At 40.9% G+C, this 10,729-nt stretch overlaps 1 protein-coding gene across 2 annotated transcripts; it reads left to right on the top strand.

Annotated features, from left to right (window-relative positions):
* The first annotated feature begins 831 nt into the window (after positions 1–831).
* On the top strand, positions 832–10,721 carry map3k19 (mitogen-activated protein kinase kinase kinase 19). 2 transcript variants are annotated; one of them, XM_065962048.1, is made up of 12 exons: positions 832–1,198; positions 2,166–2,226; positions 3,316–3,403; positions 4,112–4,234; positions 4,661–4,815; positions 5,766–5,794; positions 5,897–7,990; positions 8,316–8,408; positions 8,531–8,769; positions 8,887–9,139; positions 9,256–9,464; positions 9,698–10,721. In XM_065962048.1, exons 1-12 carry the CDS (start codon positions 1,028–1,030, stop codon positions 9,828–9,830), a joined length of 3,648 nt encoding a protein of 1,215 aa, XP_065818120.1. In that variant the 5' UTR covers positions 832–1,027; the 3' UTR covers positions 9,831–10,721. The 2 variants fall into 2 exon arrangements, with proteins under 2 accessions (XP_065818120.1, XP_029135891.2); XM_029280058.2 differs by lacking the exons at positions 832–1,198; positions 2,166–2,226 and adding an exon at positions 2,641–2,797.
* The last annotated feature ends 8 nt before the right edge of the window (positions 10,722–10,729 follow it).

The raw sequence follows: 10,729 nt of genomic DNA, 5'->3' as shown, positions 1-10,729 counted from the left end.
CAAGGTCTGATGACAACCTGTTGACACTGAAGCATACACTGCAAACAAATTCATTGATGCCACTTACCGTACATGTCATTTTTGATTCCAACATCGCAAGTTATCTGCTCTGGGGAGGTAAGGATTTTGAAGTAATAGGTACACGCTTTCAGAATTATTAGGATTATTAATAATTAAAGTACATGGTGTCCACTGTCCATATTGAAAGCTGAGATGAACTCTGAATTAGACCCCTTCCACTTTTCCTACAGGCATGGGCGGGGTACAGATGATGCAATAAATAGCATCCCCCCATCTGACTCTTAAGCACCTTATAGACCCAATGGCCCCTGTTCGTCATGCATTTGAAAACTGTTTTGGTATTACATAACAACTAATTATGTTGTCATTGGATACTGCAGGCAACACATAGGCTTGTTTTATATCTCTGTCTTCCTGTTACATGAAATTAACAACTATTGAAGCTAAGTGAGCCCTCATGCTAGATCACCTACTAATGTACACTTCACATGTAACACATCCTCCCTTTCATGGCCATGTGTGAGCACACTCCCTTTTTCCCTATCTTTCACACACATACATACACACGAGCAGCATACCAAGTTCATTCATAATCCTGTTTTTCAGCGTTAAACCTCTGCAGTGGCACTCAAAGCTGCACTTATGTGGGAGGTGATAAGAAAGGCTCATTTGTGTATTTGCAAAACACGCCGCCGAGAGCCTTCAAGAGACTGTGTGAGTCAGAGTTTGTATCAAGGTTGCCAGTTCAGAAACAATGTCACACATGGATGGGGAAAAGATGAAAAACAAAAATTGGTAACCCATTGTGTTTTATTTTTTGTGGCCTGTTACAACACTTCTTTTTCCTCACCTTGTGTAAACACAGGGGGTATGCACATGGTCCCCACCCATTGGCCCTCTGTGGTTGCAACATGGAGGCAAAAAAGGTGCAGTGTTCCTTATTTATTCTGCGGTATAGGATCTTAGGGTTAGAACTGTTTGATGATTTTCCACAGATGGTTCCCCAATGTCATCCCCAGCCACTGATACATACCCCTGCCAGGATTTGGAATCAGAGTTTGGAGACTTAGACATAGAGTTGGACCTTGAGAGCCTTCATTCTGATCAGTCGACAGCTGTCTCCACCATACAGTCACCAAGCCTTCAGACCAGCCTTCTACTTTACAATCAAACAGGGGTAAGTGATCAAAAGCAACACACTCAAGAAGAAAACGCTTTTAAAATGTCACTTCTATATCAAGATGTCAAAGCTGTTGGAGAGAGGTGTCCTGTATTTGGTAATCGATTGAATGGTATGAACAACATTTGTGTAAAGAAAAAAATCAGCGAGAATACACTTGTAACTTAGCTTAATAATGTTTTTAAACATGCATATGCAAGGGTGGATAGAGTGATAGGCACAAAAACAGGAGCCTCGATTAACAGACATACAGGCAGACTGGCAGTGAGTCGTCAACCACTACACAAATATGTGATGTGTGTGTGCGTGTGTGTGCGTGTGTGTGCGTGTGTGTGTGTGTGTGCGTGTGGAGGAGGGGTGCTCTGGGTAGGTGACACTTAGTTGCCAAACTGCTGTATTTGGTGTCATCATAGATGGAGGAGACAAGCAGGCAGCTGGTTAGCCTGCAGACAGGAGCAGGTGGTTTATGTGGAAAAGCTAACATGTTCCTATCTAAGAGGCACAATGACACGGTCTTCTACGTAAAGAAATAGATGGTGTTTATGTAGATTAGATAAATAGATAAGATTATGATCATTGAAATTACAAGGTAGACAAGAAACCACAGAGATATTTACATTATATATCTTAATCTAAGGCTTGTTTTTTTTTTTTTTAAATTGGTGCCTTTACCATGATCAAAAAATGTCCTCTTTGGTGGTTGAGAGGCAGTGCTGTTTTTTAAAATATTTTTTTATCCATTCTCTGAAGTCCATACAAGCTTTTATCAAGTATTTACCAATCCAATGAGGACCCAGGAAAGTGACATTTTCAATACTCTCATAAATAAGGGCATGGTGTACTCCTTCTGGACGATAGTTTTTCCAATTCAAGTTTCTTAATTCTAAGGTTTCTTGTTGGTTCTGAGGTTTGCTAACAGACGGGGAAAGAACATAAATGAAATGTGGACTTTTGTGTCTTTCAGGAAGTGCTGGACTCTCCAGTGCACCCGCCTCTATTTGACCACCATAAAAGCCTCAGTCAAGGTAAGGACTATAAAGAAGACTCCTGGAGTTTTAGTGGTTTGACTGGGTAAAGACGTGAATGGTTGAGGAATAAAAAAGCTAAACTTTTGTCCTCTATATGTTTGTTGGAGATGGACAAAATTGTATCTTTAATCAATGTGGATAACATGGCAGAAAAAACACATCCAGCTGGAAAGGTTCCTTAAATGTCAACTAAGAGCTCCAAACAAATCACTATTTCTTCTTTTTGACCTTTTTGGCAGAAAATGAAATATACTTGTGAGCTCCCAGTTAGGCCATCACATAGGCCAAACCACCTCCTGAAGGGAGGGGAGTGAGGGAGGTGTGTTTGGGTGGGAGGGGTCTCAAACACACACAATACCACCTCTCAGCTGAGAAACCTGCCCTGCCTGGGTCGGACCTCAGTTCAAAACAGCATAGCTGAGAAGCAGAGTTAGAAGAGGTCACTAAGAGTGTAAGAGAGAGGAATGGAGATGTGTAAAATATAGAAAGCAGAAAGAGAGCGGAGAGAAAGAGGAATAACACAAGGTCTGAATATGGGAGAAGAGTGGATTAACAGGCCCAGCAGCAGGTAATGCATGCTGTTTTCATATTTATTTAATAAGGAATATTAATATGAATATAATTTTATTGTATATGTTGTGTATTATCATATTCTAATTGATAAAAGTTTAACCTAAACTTACTTGTTTATGTCATGGCTACTTAGTGTGATGATGTGGCTTTGAAATCTACACCCAAATGTATAGGCTGAATGAATCAGCAGTTACATTAACTTCAATATCCCCAGAATAATATTTTACTTTGTAATGTCTGACCGAAAAACTGCTTCAAAAAGACTTTCCAGTTAAGAAAATAAAATGTGAAATTAAATTACAAATAGATTTTCCAAAACACATTTGTTAAATCTTTGTAGGACAAGAAATAATGTACATGTTGTTCGTAATTTAAGTGTGACCCGATAGATGGTTTTAGGATTGGTAACTGTGTGTGTGTGTGTATGTGTGTGTGTGTATGTGTGTGTGTGTGTGTGTGTGTGTGTGTGTGTGTGTGTGTGTGTGTGTGTGTGTGTGTGTGTGTCTTGAGCAGATAAGGGAATCCCCCTCTGTTTCGAAAACACCATGGAAACGCTGAGTGACATCAGGCAAGTCTACCAGGACACAGGCAGGGGCAGCAGGTGGGCACACACACACACACACACACACACACACACCCACACACACACACATATACACACAAGTGCACTGGTATTCATTATAAAGAAGCATGACAAGCTGATGACACTAAGCTGTTGATATTGACAGTGCAGACATGCGGACACATCAACATCTGTTCATACGTAACCCCCAAACAGTTGTGTACACACAAACATTTAGTATGCGTACAGTACACACTGCATCCCCCCCCACACACTCACAGCCTCTAGTATAAACAGCATACCCTACCCTTGCTGGTCAACAGCAGCCCTTTACTTTCACATTAACAGTACATCAGTGTCATATCTGGTTTCACTCCTGTCCTGTATGCAAGCACCTGTCACTGTGTCCAGAGGACAACCTGTTCTGCCCAAACAGGTTAGAAACACAGAGCCAGGGGGAGAGAGGGTTTTGGTGAATCAGCTCATTGTCTGTTACGTGGGGCTCTCACCACTGAATCGAGTCCAAGCTCTCCAAGGAGAATAAAGGTCTTTGAGCAGGTCTCTTATTACATTGCATCAGCTCCCAGAAAACAGAAATGGGATGATAATAAGGACTTTGGCATTATCCCTATTTCAGCACAGGATAACAAAATCCCATCAACATTTGAAACTCTATTCTGATTTTGTCGATGTCAACTGTGTGAGGCAAAACTTATCATTCTGTGTTCTCCCCTTTGTGTTTGACAGAGGAGGTATGTCTTTGCCAAGCCTCAGAGACAACAGGAGACGCTGCAGCCACCGAGATCCTGCTCCCTCATCTGGTTTACTGAGTACCAGGACTTCCTGCCTGCCTGTACCCCCTAGACACAAGTGAGTACTATTGCTAGCCTGAAATTCATCCTTTTAATATTTATTAAGAAGGGCTGAGCAATAGCGAGAGTGCCAGTAATTAAGCCTGTTTGAAACTGTCAAACATGGAGAGTAAAGTTATAAAAATAATTCCAGCCTTTGTCTGTCACTGTGATTTAAGCTGCACTTTGTGGACCTAAGTCAAGATTTAAGACTAAGAAATTCTGGGTTTGGTTACATATTAACTCCCTTTGCTCAACTTTTTCTTTGGCATGACTCCCAACCCCCACAACACTCTCCTAGCAAGAGAAAATTAATTATTAATCAAATACAATTACTGAACTTGATATTTGAACAACAATGGTAGAACAGCTGTTTCATATACATGTATTGGAGTACAAATGTATTCATTGGATGTTTTTTTAATTATGATTTTGTTCCTCACAGGCAGAGAACAAGAAGTGTGATTCCTGGGTCACCATCCTCCCCTGTCCGGCTGTCCGTGCCTGAGCCCAGCCAGTTAAGCCAATCAGCCCCCAGCATCATGGAACCCCTTCTGTGTTCAAACACCATGATGCAAGCCAGAGCACACATCCAGACACGTAAATAACTGAATTAAAATCAATTAAAACTAACACTAACAACAACTACGTCAATAGAGGGATGAATTTATATTTCAATAGCAATAAAGGGATGAAGAGGTGGGGGTAGGGGTCAAGGAATGTAGGATGAAGGGAGGGTTAGGGTCAATGTATGTGGGATAAGGGGGTAGCAGTAAGGGTTGAGGTATGTTGGATGGGGGGGTAAGGGTAAGAGTTAAGGTAAATGGGATTAAGTATGAGGGTAGGGGTTAAGGGATGTAGGGTGAAGGGACTAGGCTAAGAGTCCAGGAATGAAGGGATGAGGTTAAATTGAGGGATATGCAATGCAGGTATGAAGATAGGAGTCAAGGAATGAAGGGTTGAGGGATGAGAGTAGGAGTTGAGGGATCTGCGATAATGGTAGGGGTTGATTGATATTACATAAAATAATTAAGGTAAGGATGTGGAATGAGGGGATGATGGTAGGGGTGACGGGGTTTGGGTAAAGGTGAAAGGAATCAGGGATGGATTTTGGGGAGAGATGGCAAACTTTTGTCAGTTGGTCAAGTGGGGAAGATGGAACTGACTGGGTTGAGACAGATTGGGTGAGCAGACATTTAGAGCTGTGACATACTGAGCCCCTATTGATTCTAGTTTTAATCAATGGAGGAAATAGACAAAAGGAAGAAGGGGGATTTTTGGGGGGTGGATGTGAAAGCAGAAACAGAGGGAAACAAACTGATAGTGATTTGGTTATATGTATGGCAGAGAAATAGGATGTTTATGAATCATGGTCTTTGTTCCAGAACCTTGTATTACAAAATTAATTTAATTTGAGAACAGAGAAGGAGTTTTACTTCCTTTTCATCATGATGTAAATATTTAAAACCAAAGTTGCTTGTTAAGTGTTTTAGTTGGAACATGTTTTCTGCCTGGATTTTGTTTTAAAATCTTTTGTTTCTCGTCTGCAGGACTTGGTTCTCAAAATACTTTACAAAAGGTAAATTTCAATCAACAGTGTATCAGCTTTACTTTTTCTTTTGTAGTTTGTCTCCTTCAGCAATCAAAAACACGTAATAACTGTATATATCTGTCTCTGCAGTTCTCACAAAGCATCTTGCCAACTCTGCATCCAAGAACACCCAAACTGTTGGCACCGCTAGGGAGCAGGTGCAGGGATGTTACAACTCTGTCAGGACTTAAGAGCCATGTTCCCCTGAAACCCATCAGCCAAAGTCCACTTTGCTCTAGGACCCATTTGAGGAGAGAGAGACTTGGATTTACCAAGGGTGGAAGCGAGGAGAGTGGTTCCAGTAGCAGTATTAGCAGCCAGAGCTCCATCGACCTGGAAGATTATGAGGTGGAAGACAAAAATGACTTGACTGAAAGAGCTTCAGTGGAGAGCCATCTTGAGTTTTTGGGAGGCAGATTGCTGCAGCATTCGAACAATGTGAGCTCCTGTGAAGCTGATTTGGTGGGGAAGACAAGGCAGCGTTTTAAAGTTCAGCAAAGATCAAGTGATATTCCACCAATCCACAAATCAGCACCTGACCTGGATGGAGAGGCTATCAATCAAACAAGTTATCTCATTGGCGCCAGGAAAGATGTAAACTGTTACTGTGGCGATGATGCTAACCATGTGAATTGTGCAACCGAGTCTATTGAAGGTCAGACCTTTAAAAAATGTAACTATGCACAACAAGGAGGCATTATGAATGCTACTAAAGATTCTGTGATTATCCATGGGACAACATATAAAAATGAGAGTATGATGGTTTCAGACTCACAAGTGAATAACAAAAATGATCTGCACATTAAACGGACAGAAAGAACATTGCAAGATTTGCACTACAAAGAAACACTGGTAGATAACCTGATACCTTGTAGGGAGGATGTAAAGTTGGACCTAAAGACGGCTGAAGATGAAACTCAGCATTGTAAGCCAGCTGGACACGTAGATGCCCAGAGAAAAGATTGGATGTTTAAAGTCTTAAAACACGTCCAGAACAAAGAGAGAACAGTTGTGAACTGTGAAGTAGAGGCAAATGTTCAAATAAACCCCAAGTCCTTCAAAATGCTATTACAAGAAAACAGGATCAACCCCAATCAGATAAAGACCAAAGGGAAACTCAAGAATTCATCACTATCCACACATGCAATAGCTAAAACAGGACAAATCCATGAGCCGATAATCAGCAGGGAGAGAGTTGCAAAAGTAAAATCCAAGCTTAACTGCATGAAAAGCCCTCACTGTAAAACTGTCATACCAGCACAACGAAATAAGGTTACTTATCATTCACACAGCAAAAGAGGAACTCTTGACAAGAAGGGATCATCAAGGTCTAAATCTGCTGTTGATTTCCTTACCTACAAAGACATGTTTCAGCAGATACAGAGTGGAGACAAAGGACCAGCCATTTATGAGATGTTTGCCAGTCCAGTCTATGAGAACCTTAGAGTTTCCAGTTCCTGTGAGAAAGTTAAGGACAGACCAGTGCAGTCTGCACCGACTCGAAAGAAGAATAAAGTCAAACAAAGACCTTTCAAACAAGCACAGACTAAGCTGAGAAGAAGTCCGGCAGAAAGTACCATGGTTTCAGCCAAAAGCAAAACCAAAGTCGCGACACCAAGGGTGAAACCTCATCCAACACCTGTATCAAGGAAGGGCGCAAACAAAATGGACGTATTGAATGGGTACTCAGAGGCTGGGCTACTTCCCCATAAGGAAGATGACAGTTGTCATGATACTTCTCAAGAAAAGGTTAAGTTGTCTACCATAGAGGAGGATCTTTCACGATACGGGTCTGATACATTGAAATTCATTGAGAAGAAAACACCAGCATCTTCATCTCATGCTCGAGAACAAAGGTTTATGCAAGAGAAAAATGGGATGTCTTCGAAAGGAAACTCAAACCAATCCGTCTCTGAGTCATCTCTCAGCCTCCAACAACCCAAGATCAACACTTGGACATCCTCAAGCAGCGATAGCAAAACCATCATGTCTCCAGTTTACCAGAAGTTTCTGGATGAGGTTGGGGATGGGCCACTTACAGATGACCTACTGCAATGTCTTGCAGAGGAGCTTATTTCATTGGATGAGAGGGATGTATCCATAGATTCATGTCCTGAAAGCTTGGAACCAAGGAAAGAGGAGTCCAACAAAGATGGGGATCCTGTATTGTGTACATTTTCTAAGGTAAAAGTGACATGAAATGTTCTCTTAATAAAACACTTTTATGATAATTGATGTGGTAGAAAAGATAGTATTTCAAGCCATGAAGGAGGGTGTCAAGAAAGCACCTCAGGGCCTTGAAACACAAGGTTCAATTCCCTTATTCACCATATATTACATTGAAATCAATACATCGATATTAATTCAAGAAAAATTGAGTTGTTAAAAAAACTAATCTAACAACCTTAATCCTTCAAAACATATACCAGTTATACTTAGAAACTAATATAAAGGTCTTGCAAATAAAAGATTTTGTAGATTGTTGACTTTATACTTTTTATTTTATCAGTTTGAGACGGTTCTGCCTGGCTCTGGGTCGGTTTTAGATGACACCATTACATGGACAAAGGGTGAAGTTCTTGGGAGAGGAGCCTATGGTACAGTAAGTATGCAAATTTAGAGTAACAAAGTTGAGCTACTTATTAAGGCATGACAACATAAAACAAACTACAGCAGACATTACTTTTCAACTTACCCTGACAGTCACTTTTGCTTTCTTACCAGGTGTACTGTGGTCTGACCAGCCAGGGCAGGCTGATCGCTGTGAAGCAAGTGAGCCTGGACGCCTCTGACCCTGATGCTGCAAAGAGAGAGTACAGTCGTCTTCAAGGGGAAGTGGATCTGCTTAAAACCCTTCAACACAGCAACATTGTGGGCTTCCTTGGGACCTCACTCTATCAGCATGTAGTTTCCATCTTCATGGAATACATCCCTGGAGGATCCATCGCTAGCATCCTTCACAGGTTAGGTGGATGTAGAACAGTCTTTTAATCCGTCTAGCTTTAGGAATGCTTCTTTATAACCAAAAAAAAGCAAATGGTTTTACTGACCTTTAATACAAACTGTTTGAATGTCTTCAGGTTTGGTCCCCTGCCAGAGCGTGTCCTGGCTCTATACACCCATCAGATCTTGGAAGGTGTGACCTACCTCCATTTAAACAGGGTGATTCATCGTGACTTGAAGGGAAACAACGTAATGCTGATGCCAACTGGTGTCATCAAGCTCATAGACTTTGGCTGTGCACGTCGTCTCAGCTGTGTGAACCACACTGCCAGCAACAGTGGAGATTTGCTCAAGTCCGTCCACGGGACACCTTACTGGATGGCCCCAGAGGTCGGTAGAGTTAATTTGGATGGTCTTAACAACTGTAATATGTACTTCATTTGCAGATAGACCTGGATTTTGCCGTTTTGAATATCGTTTGACTCAGCATGTTTTCTACTCCTTAGGTTATCAATGAGACAGGATATGGCAGGAAGTCGGATATATGGAGTGTTGGTTGTACTGTGTTCGAGATGGCCACAGGGAAACCACCACTTGCTCACATGGATAAAATGGCGGCCTTGTTCTACATAGGGGCTCGAAGAGGGTTGATGCCATCCTTACCAGATGGGTTTTCAGATAATGCAAAGGATTTTGTCAAAACCAGTTTGACAAGGTGAGACCTGTTGTCCTTTCTGGCCAGTGCCTGCTGTGAATCCCTGACCAATCTATCAGTTTTACCTATCAAATGCAACCATAGGATTAAATGACTAAAATGATTTTATGAAAATAATACTCTTCAGGAGAGTGAAATGTGTCAAATAAGATTCAATACACTGCATATTCTGAATCTACAGTCATGTTTGGTTAAACTTTTCCTTATTAACATTTGATTTCTCTCAATTCAAGTGACCCAAAACTACGGCCATCTGCAGAGCAGCTGCTTAAGCATCCGTTCATACCGCAAAATGGGACTGGAGTGAAATCTTGGCAAACACAGAAGAACGGCTGTGGTCACCCAGAGGGACTCTGTGGAAAATAAGTTTAAGGTGATATTTTATGATTTCACTGAGATTGGTTTCTGAAAACATTACCTATCCCTGGCACCAGCGCTGTGTATGGAAAAATCTGGTCTCAAGTTAACTAAAAAAACTGTCTGAAGAAACTGAGGCATTTTTTTTAAGATGAGGTTGAAAGGGAACTACATGAGAAGCACTTTTATATATTTGACTTATTACACTAATATAACTTATAAGATGTGAAAAGATAACATGCCAGACTGTTACTGACTTCTTTTAGATCAGTGGTTCTCAACTGGTGGGTCGGGCCCCAAAAAGTTGATCCCAGAAGGTCACTAATGTGTGCCATGAACAAGTGTTGAAAAGTCTATGAATTGCTTTTTAATCATACTACTCCAAACTATACAATTTTTCACTAATCTGACAAGTTGAAAATGTAAGAAATTTGGGTCACCATTGTTTCATGAAGTAGTTGGTGGTGGGTCCTGAGGCTAGACCAGTTGAGAACCACTATTTTTTTGAGCTCTTGTACATGTGCCAATCTTATAGATACCTTAATTTAAAAACTGTGCGTTGCAACTGAAGATCTCTTTGCTGTTTCATATTTAGGTTACATAACCTACTTTGTTAGTGCTAATGATGCTAAGTCCTAAGCTTTTGCTGATAAAATGTTACAGGGTCTGTATGTAAAAAATGTGTATGAGACATTTATGACATTTTCATTTTCTTCATCTAATGTAACAGCATGGCCCGTTATGTGCACTAAACCACAAATCAGCCAGTATCTTTGCTCCTCTACTCTTCTAGTAAGACATGTTACTGGAATAATAAAGTGACAAAAAAATACAGAATTTTTACTGTGTCAGGGAGGAGGCAACTTCATAGTTTATTTATAATGTTGAACTGGAAATATATTTAAAAA

Source organism: Labrus bergylta, chromosome 13 (genome assembly GCF_963930695.1).
Source record: "Labrus bergylta chromosome 13, fLabBer1.1, whole genome shotgun sequence".
Classification (NCBI taxonomy): Eukaryota; Metazoa; Chordata; class Actinopteri; order Labriformes; family Labridae; genus Labrus; species Labrus bergylta.
Note: the sequence above shows the minus strand (reverse complement) of the source record. Positions and strands in the feature narration are given on the sequence as shown.

Bases quoted from the DNA above. Each gene is read 5' to 3' on its own strand.
- map3k19 (XM_065962048.1), top strand. From the start codon at position 1,028: ATGTCATCCCCAGCCACTGATACATACCCCTGCCAGGATTTGGAATCA. The intron at 2,227-3,315 runs GTAAGGACTATA...TGTCTTGAGCAG, and splicing joins CCATAAAAGCCTCAGTCAAG to ATAAGGGAATCCCCCTCTGT. The intron at 4,816-5,765 runs GTAAATAACTGA...TCTCGTCTGCAG, and splicing joins CAGAGCACACATCCAGACAC to GACTTGGTTCTCAAAATACT.